The 15,979-nt window shown below is 39.3% G+C and overlaps 1 protein-coding gene across 2 annotated transcripts in view; it reads right to left on the bottom strand.

Annotated features, from left to right (window-relative positions):
• Window positions 1-15,979, bottom strand: part of PDE4DIP (phosphodiesterase 4D interacting protein) — a 213,345-nt gene that overhangs the window by 58,114 nt on the left and 139,252 nt on the right. For both annotated transcript variants that reach the window (XM_028101957.2, XM_088022313.1), the window contains 12 exons: window positions 14,390-14,521; window positions 13,310-13,429; window positions 12,804-12,896; window positions 12,451-12,663; window positions 11,434-11,592; window positions 10,428-10,541; window positions 10,106-10,243; window positions 9,034-9,213; window positions 7,546-7,740; window positions 4,567-4,731; window positions 4,325-4,406; window positions 699-790 (listed from right to left, as the gene is read on the bottom strand). In XM_028101957.2, coding sequence (XP_027957758.2) covers window positions 699-790; window positions 4,325-4,406; window positions 4,567-4,731; window positions 7,546-7,740; window positions 9,034-9,213; window positions 10,106-10,243; window positions 10,428-10,541; window positions 11,434-11,592; window positions 12,451-12,663; window positions 12,804-12,896; window positions 13,310-13,429; window positions 14,390-14,521 — 1,683 coding nt within the window. The remainder of the gene's footprint in view (window positions 1-698; window positions 791-4,324; window positions 4,407-4,566; window positions 4,732-7,545; window positions 7,741-9,033; window positions 9,214-10,105; window positions 10,244-10,427; window positions 10,542-11,433; window positions 11,593-12,450; window positions 12,664-12,803; window positions 12,897-13,309; window positions 13,430-14,389; window positions 14,522-15,979) is intronic.

The raw sequence follows: 15,979 nt of genomic DNA on the forward strand, positions 1-15,979 counted from the left end.
TTTTCACTACATCTGTGTCTTTGGGGTAAATACCCAGTAGTGCAATTGCTGGGTCATAGGGTAGCTCTATTTTTAATTTTTTGAGGAAACTCCACACTGTTTTCCAAAAGTGGCTGTACCAACTTGCATTCCCACCACAGTGTTAAGAGCCGAGATGCCCCTCAACAGACGAATGGATAAAGAAGAAGTGGTCCATATATACAATGGAATATTACTCAGCCATCAGAAAGGATGAATACCCAACTTTTACGTCAACGTGGATAGGACTGGAGGAGATTATGCTAAGTGAAATAAGTCAAGCAGAGAAAGTCAATTATCATACGGTTTCACTTATTTGTAGAACATAAGGAATGGCATGGAAGACATTAGGAGAAGGAAGGGAAAAATGAAGGGGGGGAAATCGGAGAGGGAGACGAACCATGAGAAGACTATGGACTCTGAGAAACAAACTGAGGGTGTTAGAGGGGAGTGGGTGGGGGGATGGGTTAGCCCAGTGATGGGTATTAAAGAGGGCACGTACTGCATGGAGCACTGGGTGTTATACACAAACAATGAATCATGGAACACTACATCAAAAACTAATGATGTAATGTATGGTGACTAACATAATAAAATTAAATTAAAAAAAGAAAAGAAAGATAAACTATTTTGGAAGAAAATAATAGGAATTTTGAAATTAGGCTCACTAGAACACTCACCCGACTTTCTCTTTCTTTTTTAGCCATGAGCTCAAGTTCCTCTTTGGCATTACTCAGTTCCTTTTCCAGCCCTGCAACTGTGTCCAAATCTCCTAAAAATGACCACATAGCACTCGTTTTAATCACTATAACATCATATGACCTCGGCCACTTTGTTTCTGAGGAATTTAGTCTGAATACACAATCTCACAATGACAACAAAAATATATGCACAGATTGTTCTTTGCAGCATTATTTGTAATAGCAAAATACTGCAATCAATCTACATGCCTATAAAAAGAAGAGTGAATAAACTACAGTATATCCATGCAATGAGGTACTATATACAACTCCAAAAAAGAATGAGAAAACTCTTTATGAACTGATACAGAATAATTTCTAAGAAATGTTGTTAAGTAAAACAAGTTGGGTACAAAAGAATAAATCTAGTGGAGTCTGTTTTACATTAGGAAAGGGGGAAATAAGAACACACACATACACATCACATATAGACATAGGATTGCTCTCTTACTTTGCAAAAAGAAACATAGGAAGGATAACCCAGAAATGAAATTGGTTGCCTTCGAGGGAGGGGTGAAAACCAGAGAGAAATGTCAGAGAAGTTGATGGGTCTCCTGAGCATACGTTTTTATATATTTGAGTTTTGAACGTTAATATTTATTTTCAATGTGTAAAGTTAGCTCAATAATAATGGGGAAGGAAAAGCCTAAAACTGAATATTAACATAAATAAATGAGCCTATATAATAAATAGATAATATAAGCACCCAGAAAATTAAAAAATTAATCCAAATAATTTTTTGAACTCACTATTCCAACTGTATACCCTCAGTGGGAAATAGTCTAAGGATTAAAAAAATAAAAGAAATCTTAAATATTATTTAATAGACTTATTGTTGGTAGTGATATTCATGTAGCAATTCTAAACTACTTTAGTGTATTGTGCGAATGGGTAAAACATATTCATGTTAGAGGTAAGCAGGTTTCTCAAGGTCAAAAAAAGGCAGATACAGGGCGCCTGGGTGGCTCAGTTGGTTAAGCGACTGCCTTCGGCTCAGGTCATGATCTTGGAGTCCCGGGATCGAGTCCCACATCGGGCTCCCCGCTCTGCGGGGAGTCTGCTTCTCCCTCTGACCCTCTTCCCTCTCGTGCTCTCTATCTCTCATTCTCTCTCTCTCAAATAAATAAATAAAATCTTAAAAAAAAAAAAGGCAGATACAAATACAAGATAAGGCAAAGAACCTGTGGTGTTAAATTAGAATTAGAGAAATCAGTATCAAATACACACACACACACACACACACACACACCCTTAGCTCTGAGAAATCAGTATCAAATACACACACACACATACACACACACACACACAGCTCTGTTCACCTAAAAGGCCCTAGAAGCAAATGACATACCTGTGACTATGAACCCATCTCATGCCCAGATATGAGTACCTAAGTGCTATTACCCACTTCAAGGAACCAGAGCTCCTTGAAGTAATGGGCAGTTCCAGGGCTGAGGCAGGGAAAGGGAAAGGTGATCACAGAACATCTTATTGCGCAGGAAAGTGTGGAAATGCTGAAAAACTGATGGTGACGTATCAAAAGGACAGAGGAGCAGCTTGAAGGGGCTCCAACTGGCCAAATCAGGGGTAGTCTGGGCATCAAATGGAATAATGACAGAAACAGATAATAAAATTATTATTTTTTTTAAAAAGAATCCATTAGAACACATTGATATAAAAAAAATGGAGTGGGGGAGAATAGGGAAAGGGCAGCTCCTTATGAAAGAACAGGTGCTAATACACAAGGAAGAAATTTTAGAAATAGAAATCACTTTTTTAAACTACCAACGTAATTGCTGCTTCGGGCAAGGCTGAGAGGATGCTAGAAGCCCTGGGTGAGTGGCTGTGGGAAGACGGTCAACCTCTCAGGGTGCTGGGCGGCAGGTCACCAACACAAAGGGAGAAATGCAGAGATCTGGCAGATACAATCTTAACTAAGGAAAAATACAAACTGCTATCATGTGCTCCTGACGTGGTGCACTGAGAAAGACCTCACCCTTGTAGTATTCTTGCCGAAAATGTTTAACTTGAACTGAACCATGAGAAAACAATCAGAGCCAGACTGAAGGCCATTCGCTGGCCCAGAGTTTTCAAAAATGCCAACGTCAAAAAAGACCAAAAAAGTCTAGAAAACTGTTCTAGACTAAAGGAGACTAACGAGACATGACAACTAAATGCATGCATGGTCCCGGAGGGGGAGACCCAACCACCAGGAACGTTCCTGGGACAATGGGAACTCTAGATATGAACTGTACATTAGGTACCAGGACTATACCAAGGTTAAATTTCCTGAATGTGATCATTATACTGTAGTTATGTACAAGAATGCCCTTGCTTTTAGGAAATACAAAATGAAGTATTTAGAAATGAAGTGTCATGATATCTAAGTAATTTTTAAAAGGCTTAGAAAAAACATTCCATCCGTGTGTGTGCACGTGAAGAAATAGTGCAAATGTGGCAATATGTTAATAGGTGGTGAATCTTAATAAAAGTTTGTATGTGTATTCACTGTAGGATTTTTGCCACTTTTCTAGAAGTTTGAAATTTGCAAAATAAAAAATTGGAGGTACTTTTTGAAAAAAGGTAGATAGGGAGTAAATTAAACAAATCAAGCATTCTTTACTCTTTGACTGACAAAGTTTTCCTGCAAAAAAATAGCTACTTGCATGACTTACCTATGGAATTCCATTAATACCTTACACTATAACACAGACACAAACTTTCTACATTCTTCTCCTTTCTTTTTTTTAAAAGTAGCTCCATGCCCAGGCCAGCATGGAGCCCAACATGGGGCTTGAACTCACGACTCTGAGATCAAGACCTGAGCTGAGATGAAGAGTTGGATGCTTATCTGACTGAGCCACCCAGGCGCCCCCTTACATTCTTTAATATCATTAAAAAAATCATGAGTTAATTCTCCAAGTCCACAACCTTTCTTATAGCATTACAATTACCACTATTTCTACAACTCACTGGGTAAATCTCTTCCTTGAAGCTACCCTAGATCCCAACCTTTTGCTCTGTGAAAGTCAGAGACTCTAATCCCCAGCACTCATTTAAGTTTTTCTCCTACTCTTCAATGAATTCATTTGTTTTTAGGGAGTTCAAGGCCTACAATCATCTCTTAGATGGCTGTGATCTTGGCAAATAACTTAATGTATACTGCCTCCCCCTCCCAACACTGTAATTCAGGTTATGTCAAGTTACTGTGAGTAGCCTCAGCCTGCTTGTAACATACCCAGGAGAAGGTGTCAGCCCCATTGTCCTGTTGTGTAGGTTGGGAAACACACCTCCTCCATTTCTGAACCCATGAAAAGCTATCTGGAAAGAATGATCAGGAGGCAGTTTCCCTGAGCCAAACTGTACCCAGAACCATAGTCTCAATTCAACACAATAAGGATAGTTCTTTCTAGAAAAGACAGGTCTTCAGCCTTTCAGGGGCAATCTAATTTTTTCCCCCTTATTTTTTTCCATTAAGGTAGGAAAAGAGAGTCTTGGCCAAACCTATTAACAGAGTTACAGAAAGAAAAGACAGAAGATTCCTTAGTGAAATTAAATTTGATACTTACCTAATGAGGACCTGGGTATACTGGTATCCCCTTTGGCAGTCAACGAAATGCTATCATCTTTGGAGGGTATATGCACTGAACCCTAAAAATTGGAAGAGTCAGGGGATTTAGAAAGGTTACAGGAACCATGATCATAATGACAAGGACTTCACACAATTTGGTATTAAAATGATCACTCATGCCTCAGACACAAAAAGAAAAGGCAGTTGCCATGAACATCTATACAAGCATGTAATTCTTACTTGGTCAGTCTGCTCTCTAAGATGGGGGCTGCTGGAGGTAACTTCAGTGAGTTGGTTAGAGATGAGTGCTTGGGACATGAAGTCTTTCCCTCCTAAATACTGGCGCAGGGCCTGTAATTCTGAATTTCTTTCCATCAGGGCTTGTACCATCTTCTCTGCAGTGGCCTAGTAAGGAAATCACACATACCATTAGAAAGATACTCTAGAAAACAAAATTTGTGTTCTGAAGTTATTCGTTAAAAGTCAACTGTTTATGAAAAGCCAGTGGGGCCCCCCAAAATAGTTTCCTTGCTTTCAGTTTACAGGGAAAAACAGCTGATGAGTGGAAAGAAAGTCTCTCAGAGAAAGAACACTGGAAAAACTGAATATAACACATCTGTTACAGATCAAACAACCTGAAACTGGCTCTGCCAGAACTTGATCAGGCAGAGGTATTAAGATTCTGGTTTGAAGTGGGATAGCAGATGTCCTTTACCCTGGGATACATGTGCCTTTGGGCTGGATGTTCTTTACCCAAACATTTGTTTGGTTTGCGCCCTTTACATCTTTGCCTGCTGATACCTTATCGGATTGGCCTCCTCTGTATATCCTATCTAAAACAGCCATCTTTTCTCTACTCCCAGTTCTCTTTGTCCTGCTAAGTGTTTACAATGCACTTACCATTATCTGATATATGTGCATTGTCTATCAACTGGATGTAAGTTTCCTAAGGGCAGGTTCTATGATGTTTTCTTCAGCGCTGAATCACAAGCACCCAGAACAGTGTCTGGCACATAGTAGGCACTCAATGCATATTTATTGAATGAATCAATTACACGGAAATTTTTATCAGACCATACAATCATGAGAATCTGAACCTCAAAACCACCAAACCCAGTTTATTTAATTTCAAATCCCAGTTTTCTAAGACAGATGATGGCACAATTAAGAAAAGATCTAGAACATTGTTTGTAACCATTACCACATAGGAAGTCTGCATTTAATCAGAAAATGTGGAAACAATAAACTCAGACTAAAATTACTGGGGATAAAAGATGATGAATCTGTACTGTATTAGCTGTATCAGCATCAACTGGGGACAATTACTACTGTTTTAATGAGAAACTGAGCTCTTGTCATAATTTCTAAGGTAAATAAAAGAATAACCTTACATTTTTAGTAAGTAAATTTTGGGATCTTCAAGGATTTGGACATAACCATCTTAGAGGTTAACACTACATTATTAGTTTGCCTGAATAAAAATCTGCAGAAGTTACTATGGGAAAAAACATAATAAATAACATACAAGATCTCTTCTGTATATGTATATATGATCTATCTGGCTTGGTATTCTTTTTCTAGCAGTGTTGTTTTTAGCAATGGTTCTCCAACGTGGCTTGTGGACCGGCAGCATCACCATCACCTGAAAGCTTGTAAGAAATGCAAATTCTCGACTCCTATCTATACCTCCTAATTTCTGTCCCCAGGAGGAAGCCTGGGAATCTGTGTTTCTAAAGAGCAATCCAGGGGGAATTTCTCCTGCATATAAAATTTAAAAAGCAGATCTAGAATACAACCACTACTCTTTTTCTTGAGTTAAATCAATTTTTTGTAGTTTAGTCATCTGCTAGCTTCTACTTCTTTACTATCAGGAGTGTATAATATTTCTTTCTGAGGTGAAATAAACTAATTCAAGTTACAAAGGGGTTAAAAAGAACACTCATATAAAGACTTCTTTTAGCCTCCTGCCAAAGACTTAAATAATTCAGTGATTTTGTTAGGTCTTCTCTAGAAGCAATTTCTGCAGCTCATGGCAGAATGTTTCTAAGGAAATGTATATTCACTTCAGTGGGCCTAAGGATTAGAAAAGAGGATTATAACCATCCCATGATATAAGGAAGCATTAGAGAATATTATGGTCAAATAACAAAGGCAAATGAAAAGAATCTAGTCTACCCTGAAACTGGCTGGGGGGGGGGGATTGTGGGTGACTGGTCCCTGAAATGCAGCACACATCTCTAGGCTTGAAGAGAAAGATACCTGGGAATGAGCATAAATTAAAAATTGACTTTTGAGGGGCACCTGAGTGGCTCAGTCAGTTAAGTGTCTGTCTTTGGCTCAGGTCATGATCCTGGGGTAGTAGGATAGAGCTCCCAGCTCAGCAGGAAGTCTGCTTCTCCCTTTCCCTTTGCCCCTCCCCCAGCTCCTGCTCTCTCTCTAATAGATAAAATCTTAAAAAAAAGTAAAATCTCTTAAAAAAAATTGACTTTTGAAATACCTGTGTACCAGTATTGTAAGATTAATATATCCCATGTTACTATAAATTATTTATTCTCATCATGGCCTTTGAAAAAAACACAATCTTTTTCCCCTTAAGATAATTCAGATTTTAGGGGCGCCTGGGTGGCTCAGTTGGTTAAGCGACTGCCTTCAGCTCAGGTCATGATCCTAGAGTCCCGGGATCGAGTCCCACATCGGGCTCTCTGTTCAGCAGGGAGTCTGCTTCTCCCTCTGACCCCTCCCCCTCTCATGCTTGCTTGCTCTCTCTCATTCTCTCTCTCAAATAAATAAAATCTTAAAAAAACAAGATAATTCAGATTTTATAAGAATTAAGAAAAAATATGTCAAGTGTAAGTTTTCCCATAACTTGGCTAAAAATAGAAAATATCACGAGTCTTAAGAATTTAGAATCAAAATCAAAACACTCCAGAACCCTGTATTCCCTTCTGTCAAAATTATCAGAATATTAAAGAAAGAAAATGTACAGAATGAAGTTAATGGGTACGTGTGTTGTCTGGGCACCCTTCTCAATGCAAAGTGCCTAAAAATCTTGCATGCTCTGATGACAGATGTAAAACCGTAGTCTAGGTAACAGACTAAAGAACCCCTAACAGAATGGACTGCAAAATGACACACACATACACACTACAATGTTCAAACGCTCCCTATTCCCAGACTATAAATGCACTACACTCTTCTGGTCTCTGCATTAGTCCTTACTTGGCTCTCCTGCTCCCTGGTGCTCAGAGACTGAAGCAGGCCTTGAATCTCGATTTCATGTTCCACTGCTTGCTTGTTTCGATCGCTCAGCAGTTCCTGCAGCATCCTTTCCTTTCGCTGTAGGCGCCGGCACAGGTCCTCTGCTATCTCACTCTGTCCCGGTCCGAGCTTACAGAGCAACGTGGCACTAAGATCCTAACACAGAAGGGACACTGTAAGTTCTGGGGGTAAAGAATTCCCTCTACTACGTATCAAGGGGTTTATAAGAATCTGGGTTTTTTTCTTTAAATTTTTTTATTGTTATGTTAATCACTATACATTACATCATTAGTTTGTGATGTAGTGTTCCATGATTCATTGTTTGTGCATAACACCCAGTGCTCCACACAGAACGTGCCCTCTTTAAGAATCTGTTATAGAGGGGCGCCTGGGTGGCTCAGTCATTAAGTATCTGCCTTTGGCTCAGGTCATGGTCCCAGGGTCCTGGGATTGAGCCCTGCCCGCATCGGGCTCCCTGCTCCACGGGAAGCCTGTTTCTCCCTTGCCGCACTCCCCCTTGTTTGTTTCCCTCTCTGGTTGTGGCTCTGTCAAATAAATAAATAAAATCTTAAAAAAAAAAAAAGAATCTGTTATAGAAGAAAGAGCTATGAGATTCTGGAGAACAAGTATCATGTTTTATTCACTTTTGTTTCCCCAGATCTCGCACAGGCCGGGTACACAGAAGGCTGTAAGTACATGCTCAACGAATGAGCACTTAACAATACAGAAAAATACTTATAATGGCAACTTACATATTGTTTTCTGAAGTAGGCCCTTTCCTTATTTGCTCAGGGTACATAATAATCAATATTAGATGAGATGAATGGACATGCAGTCCATGTATTTATTTTCTCCCCAGTATAACTTTTGTAGGGGAAACACAAAATAATAAGCTCTAAAAGAATAATGAGCACTATATTTCTCAGCATGGTGATGAAGTTCCTACTTCTATACTGAGAGGTTGTAGATGGTGGTTAAAACTGTGGAACCACACTGCCTGGGCGGCTTACTGACTCTGTCACTTATTAACTATGTTACTTTGGACAAGTTATTTCATTTCAGAAGTCTGTTCCCTTGTCTGTAAATGAAGGATAATAATATATACCTCATAGACTTGTCAGGATTCAGTGAGTTAACATTCATCAAGCAATTATAACAGTGCCTAACAAGCATAAGCACCATCACTAAATAAAGGTTAGCTATCACATTATAGGTGGATGTTTTAGTTCTCATTAATTCTCACATGATTTAATTGAGAAAGATAATTGTCACCTTGAGTTTAGAGGTAGAGGAAAAAAAGTCCCAGTGAAAGCCAATGACTCACCCAGGCACAGGATGGAATTTAAGACTTGGGTCACTGGCCCCCCAGACCTAAAGAGTCCCAATCCAAGACTGAGATTATATAATCACTAAACCAACTGCCACTAAACCAATTAGCTAAAGTCTTGCCTCCACTTCTTTGTTCCTGTCATGCAGAGATGTCTGTAACTGCTGAATGATACTTTCTTGTTCCTTCTGCCAATGGCTAAATTTGGTTTCCCTTTCTTCTTTCAGCCATTGGAGGTTTTGACAGGTGGCAGATAACTGCTCTACTTCCAGGCCTTTGGCCCTCAGGAGACTCTCCATACTCTACAGTAACAGAGAAAGCAATGCAAGTCAAAGGACCACCCCACACTCCCCAGGATAAATAAGAAACTTGATCCACCTTCAAATTATCTCCTAAAGTATCAATTTTTTGCAAAAGGAGAAAACTTAGTAACTAATCTAACAATGCCATACTAATCTTTTCTTTGGTTTTAGAAACTCTCATCTAATTTGTTTAGAGAAATAAAAATGAAGCATTTTTGAGGAGGCAGGCTGTACTACACAGGAAGTGAAGGACTTCTTTAAGAAGTGGAAGATGCCTAAATATATATAAGCTCTAAAATACATATCCAAAAACAGCCCACAGTAAATATTAATAATCAAGTGTTCTGTGGCTATACAAGGATATGCATGTAATATTAATGAGAAAACAACAGTATAACAGTCGTATCCTGGCAATGCTTATGTAAAAGTATACAGATATTGACAAGGATTAGAAACAAATCAGGTGCGCCTGGGTGGCTCAGTCATTAAGCGTCTGCCTTCAGCTCAGGTCATGATCCCAGGGTCCCGGGATCGAGCCCCACATCGGACTCCCTGCTCAGCGGGAAGCCTGCTTCTCCCTCTCCCTCTGCTTGCTGCTCCCCCTACTTGTGCTCTCTCTCTGTGAAATAAATAAAGAAAATCTTTAAAAAAAAATCAGAAAGGATAGCTAGAAATCCATATTCACTACTTCCCCCTACAAAGTCCACAGCAGAAGTACTAACATTTCTCACTTCCTAATCTACAATGATGATAACTATTTTTGTTATTTTCATATTTCTTTTTCTTATAAAGCAAATACCTTGGTTTTCAGAAAATGAAAGAAAGGGTTGATGCTTCAGGCTTAGCATCCAAGTGGGAGAGAGCTATCAACCATGGCAGACTGTGCTCTTACCTGCATGGTAGCTTCATTAGAGGAGAGAATACCACGCAATCTCTCTAAGTCATGATCTCGTTCTCGCACGGCGAGATGAAGTTGACGCAGTTCTTTTTCCTTCTCTTCCAGAGTGGAGAACTTTTCATCTATAGCCCGCTGCAAGGAAAGTAAGGATCCTAAAGCTCCTTAGGATTCACTATTGTGATCACACTTATTCAATAAAAATATAAAGGAAGGGAAGACCAACTCCAAAAGGTAGCATATTAAGTAGACACATATTTCCAAGTACCTATGTGAACAGAACAATCCATAGTGCTGTAAACAAAACTAAGTTGCGTACCTCTAGAGCAACATCTCGATCTTGTATTCTCTGCCGAAGTTTCTCAAGCAACATTTCATCTGCTTCAAGGGTTTTGTCTGACTTATCTCGATATTGCAGGAGCTCCCGAAATTCCTAATGAGACCAAAAGATATTTCCCTTTATTTGTTTATCCAATATGCATCGAATTCCTACACTTTGCTAAACAATTTGTTATTCATGATAAAAAAACAAAATGTTATCACTCTCAAGGAAAACACAGGTTAACAGAGATAACAGAAGACATACAAATTGTTATTGTACACATGTGTATACGTGTGTGTGTGTGTGTACACATTATATATACATGGGTGTGTATGTCTGCATAGCTAGCTAGCTACTAGTGGAATACAGGATGCACTGTCTAAATCTCCCTGAAGGTGTCACTAAAGATCTCACAAAAGAGGTTACATTTGCTCTGAGTCTTACAGTACTGGGAGTTTCCCAAGTGAAGAGCACGTGGGGGTATTTCTATCAGAGAGAAAATGTATGCACAATACATGCACACTATGAAAAAACTATGCTCATCAGAATGTAAGAGATTCAATAGGACTGAAACTTAGAGCAGGAGACTGATCACAGTCTTCTTCAGTGTTCCAAATTCTCCCTCCGACGTTCATTTTATCATGTAAGTAACTGGAAATTTCTATACAGATGTCTTCACCTACTAGACTGAGAACAGTGGTCATATCTTCTGTCTTCCCAGCACTAGCATAGTATCTGGTTCACAGAGGTGTTTAATAACTACTTGCTAAATATTTATTGCTTAAGTCTTTCAGGTCTGTATTTATTATTTCCTACACTTGCTGGTTAGCATTGTGGTTCATGAATTGTACTTTCTACTTATTTTGAATCCTCCTGGTTCCCACCTCTCAATGTTCTACATGTAACGGGTACTCAACACAGGTGGACTAATCTGAGATTACATGAACAGAACTTTCAGAGCTCTGTGAGCCCAGTTTCAGTTAAAATCATTATGTAGACTCACCTGAAGCAGCTGCTCTTTGTGACTCAGACTGTGGTTTAGGTGCTGAATGTGTTGATCATGGGTTCTAATCTCGTTGTGTCTTTCAGTCTCCAGGGTACGAAGCTGTTGGCTTTTACTCTGCAATTCTCCTTGGAGCTGCTGCAAGGCTTTTCGTAATTCCTGAATTAAACAGATTCCCTTTTTCAAACAATCTAAAATTTTCACCTGGTTAGTAGTGAGGCCTTAAAACTTTCAAGGCATACAGAATAAAATATAAAGTAGCAGGAAAGTGCCATTCTTACAATTCCTTTGGAAATATTATACATGAACCAAACAGGATATGGGAAATTGTGGGAACTGTGAATGGCAGTAAGATGTAAATTTCATATTATATAGTTCAATACTTACTCTCTAGTTTAAAAATGATAGCTCTATATAACTACTAAGAACTCTGTCCCACTGTAACCCTGGATAAGCTCAAGGACAGAATATGTCTATCATCCTTTCACATCTTAAAAAAAAAAAATGACAGCATATGCTCTAATGTAACAAGATAAAGGAACCACCTAAGAATTTTTTTTTAAAGATGTGGCTAATTGTGCATGCCATTCCTTTGAGTTGGGTTATTGGTTCCCACTATTCTGTCTTGCTAATCTTTACCCACCCTTCAAGAAGAACCCCAGATAGCTCCTCCTCCATGAAGCTTTCCCTGCCTCCCTTCCTCAACCCCTCCTATATATTCCAATAGGACCCAAACATACTTCCTTTACCTCATTTCAGTATTTACACTAAAATTCTGTTTATGTGACTGTCTCATACTAAACTACAAGTAACTTAAGAGAAGAGAGCCTGTGAGACTGACTCCTGTATTTCCAGAACACAGCCCAGTCTCTGGCACATGATATGAGGGCAATAAATGTCAAACTGAATTACTCTGATTAAGCAAGTGACTCAAGGATTCAACACAAACTGTCCTGATAAAAAGTTATTATCAGGGCAAAGTCAGCATCTCTGGCCACAGAACAACTGCCAATTTACCTGGTTATGTTTCCAAGATGCCTCTTTCTGCTGTTCTCTTTCTTGGGCAGCAGCCTCTACAAATTGCACACATCGTTTGGCATCAGCCAGTTGGCGTTCTTTTTGACGTACTACCCTCTGGAGTTTCTGTATTTCAAGCTGGCTGTAGAACAAAGCACTCTGAAGATCAAGCAGAGCCACCTGCTGCTGAGCTGGGGACGTACCCTCTGAGTTCTGAAAAAAGAGGAAAAACCACAATCACAAGGTGGGCAAGCACCAAGCAGCTGAGAAGACCAACAAAAGCAAAACTGTGACTGAACGTGGCACTTCCTCAACTGGAGTCTCGCCTCCTGTCCTATGCGACCCTCACATACATGAAGTTGTCCAAGCTGGCTTTGGTGCAGCATTTCTCGAAGCTTTGCCATTGTGTCATTTTGACCTTCAATCACCTGGTACAACTCCTCGGTCTGAAAATGAGACGGGGAGTACCGAACATATTAGTAAACTAAAAATAAATTCCGTTCTCACCTGTACAGATTTTAGAAATACCAATTTAAAGATTTTTTATTTATTTGACAGAGAGAGACACAGCAAGAGAGGGAACACAAGCAGGGGGAGTGGGAGAGGGAGAAGCAGACTTCCCGCAGAGCAGGGACCCCGATGCGGGGCTCGATCCCAGGACTCTGGGATCATGACCTGAGCCGAAGGCAGACGCTTAACTGACTGAGCCACCCAGGCGCCCCTAGAAATACCAATTTAGATTACACTACGATTTCTCTAGGCTAACATCTGTTAGTCTGACGATCTGTTTCTACAAAATATAGAATACGTGTCTAAAACAAATCATTTCCTCACAGGTCCCTGACTACCAAATATTTACCTCATTTTCCCTGCTCTTCAGAGTTTCCTTGAGGCTTTGAATTGTACCGTCTTGCTTTTGAGATGACTCCTGAGCAGACTTGAGTTCACAGCTCATTTCATTCAGTTTCTCTTGAAGAATCTGAATTCGGCAAAGAAAAACAGGTCAATTTCTTTTAACCTCTAAATCAACTAGAAAGTCCTTCCTCAAATCTAGGTTTAAAGGATTTCCTAGAGAATATTACCGTGTTAATTTTTCCCCACATGTAGTAACCATTAAAGCCCTAAATCACTCATTAAGACAAAGTAGCAGGAAATATGAAATACTTCATTCAATATTCAACTGCTTCAATTCTCATGTACTGTGCTTTCTCTGTAATGGGCAGCTGTACTGGGCACTTGTCCACATGAATCACTGTGGATTCTATTTTTTTTTTTTTGAGAAAGAGAGAGTGCATGCGCACGTGCACACTTGCAGACTTGGGGTGGGAGTAGGGGCAGGGAGAGAATCTTAAGCAGGCTACTGCCCTGCACAGAGCCAATTGCGGGCCTCGATCTCACCACTCTGAGATCATGACCTGAGCTGAAATCAAGAGCCAGACGCTTAACTTACTGAGCCACCCAGGTGCCCCTCACTGTGGATCCTTTATACAAAGACCAAGGAGTTCTGTTATCTCGGACAGGACGGAACACTACAAGAGTACATCAGGCCAGAAGCTCAACATTCAAATTGTGGGCACTGATAAAATTTTCTTCTAAGCAAATGTTAGACACCTTGGGCTCTAAAGGGGTAAGAAGTTAAGCTAAAATCAAAAGCATAAACCTCCTATCTTGGTGCCTTATAGAGTTAAAGACTACATTCAAGTTTTAATTACAGATCTAAAAGGCACCAGAAATTCTGATCTGTGCACAGCAGGCTAAAATCTTGATGAGAGATAAAGAAAGGAAAGAACTACATTTTTAATCAAAAATATTCCTTAGAGCAACAGGAATACACAGTATCCATCTCCCAAGTCCTACGCAGAGAGGTTAAGAGCCTCAGCTAGAGCCAGTCACAACCTCAGGAAGCCCTGTGATCTCCAAGGGCCTGGACTGATCATACCTTGTTGGTGGCCTCCATTTGCTGGATTTTTTCCTGGAGTTCTGCCAAGTGGGAATCAGATACAGACTGCTGAGTTATAATGGTCTCATCTGAATTCAGCTTTTGTTGTTTGAGTAACTCTTCAGTCACAGGCTTGGAAGAAGCAGCAAGAGAAGTAAGTTGAGTTAAATGTAGCCAACAATAAATTTTATCTTCAAATGTCTCTGGCATCTTTTGGCAGAGACTTAGAAAACCAAAATTGTTACACCGATTATCAGTACAAATTCCTGAAGACAGTTCTGTTCCTTATTGAGTACTGATTTACTTCCCCCCTTATGATACCCCCCTGCTCCCCTTCCTATCTTTCCCTGTGAACTCACACAAACACTATATATTCAGTTAAAGCAAATAATTCATAGTTTAAACAGAATTGAAGATTGAAAAAAGGAAATGCTTAAGATGACCAAATATGCATTTTATCCTATTTCTAATCAGGGAATTCAATCATCAAACCTCTACCAGCCCTTAGAGCTAGAAAAGGTACATTTCGACTATGCCCGTTCACATAACTGGAAAAATGGGCAGATTTTGAATATGGACTATACAGTATATTTTATCAATACCGTACTTCCTCAATTTGGTAATTATACTGTAGTTATGTAAGAGATGTTCTTGTCTTTAGGAAACATATGCTTATTTAGTATATAGACTCATAATATCTGCAACTAATTCTTAGATGGTTCAGGAATAAAGAAAATAATGTGTCTATACAGACAGTGGGAGTGAAACAGCAAATGTAACAAAATATCAGTAATTGGTGAATCTGGATAAATGCTAGCAATCTGTGAATCTGGGAGTTCCTTGTATTTGTCTCATGACTTTTCTATAGATTAAAAATGATTTTGAAATAAAAAGTAAAAAAAATTAAAAATAAATTTCAAAATCCATAATGGTCTGGGAAGGAGGTATGTTTATAGGAATATCAAGTCACCAAAAAGATTCAGGAGGAAAAAAAACACATATTGTTTATATAATGTAACAATAAATCAGGCTAAGATAAACCTACCGAACTGGACCTAACATTCATTATGAGCTAAGGGTACTAAAATAAAACTGTAGGAATTCACTGTGGCATTAAAATCCATCTCCTTTCTCCCTGACCCTTCCTACTCACCCCCCACACCCATTCCAATTAGGAAAAATATAAATCCATTAGGAAGGGAAAAAGGCAACTGCTGTTCATTTTCCCTTTCCCTCACACTTTCAAACTCTGACTACCACCTTCTAGGCAGTGGGATTAGAGCTTCCCTTAATGCCTTCCTGCCAACAACTGACTGAAAGTATAAAGCTTTCAGAAAAAAAAGTTTTTTATTCTTCCAATGCTATTTATCAATTTTTTAAAACATCTGTTAAGTATCATAATATGCAAAGCACTGTGGGAGTTGGGAGTGAGGAGCCATATAATAAAGGAATAAGGAAATACACAAAATACCAGATAGTGACACACCCTATGTTGTAAAACAGAAAAGCATTATAGAGTGGCAAAGTTACTGTAAGTTGGTTGACCAGTTACTTTGAACTGGTTAAATGGAGACCTGCAGGACAGAAAGC

The sequence above is a fragment of the Eumetopias jubatus genome, unplaced genomic scaffold (assembly GCF_037043125.1).
Source record: "Eumetopias jubatus isolate StellerSeaLion01/CBP00866 unplaced genomic scaffold, mEumJub1_p1.0 scaffold_4, whole genome shotgun sequence".
Taxonomy (NCBI): domain Eukaryota; kingdom Metazoa; phylum Chordata; class Mammalia; order Carnivora; family Otariidae; genus Eumetopias; species Eumetopias jubatus.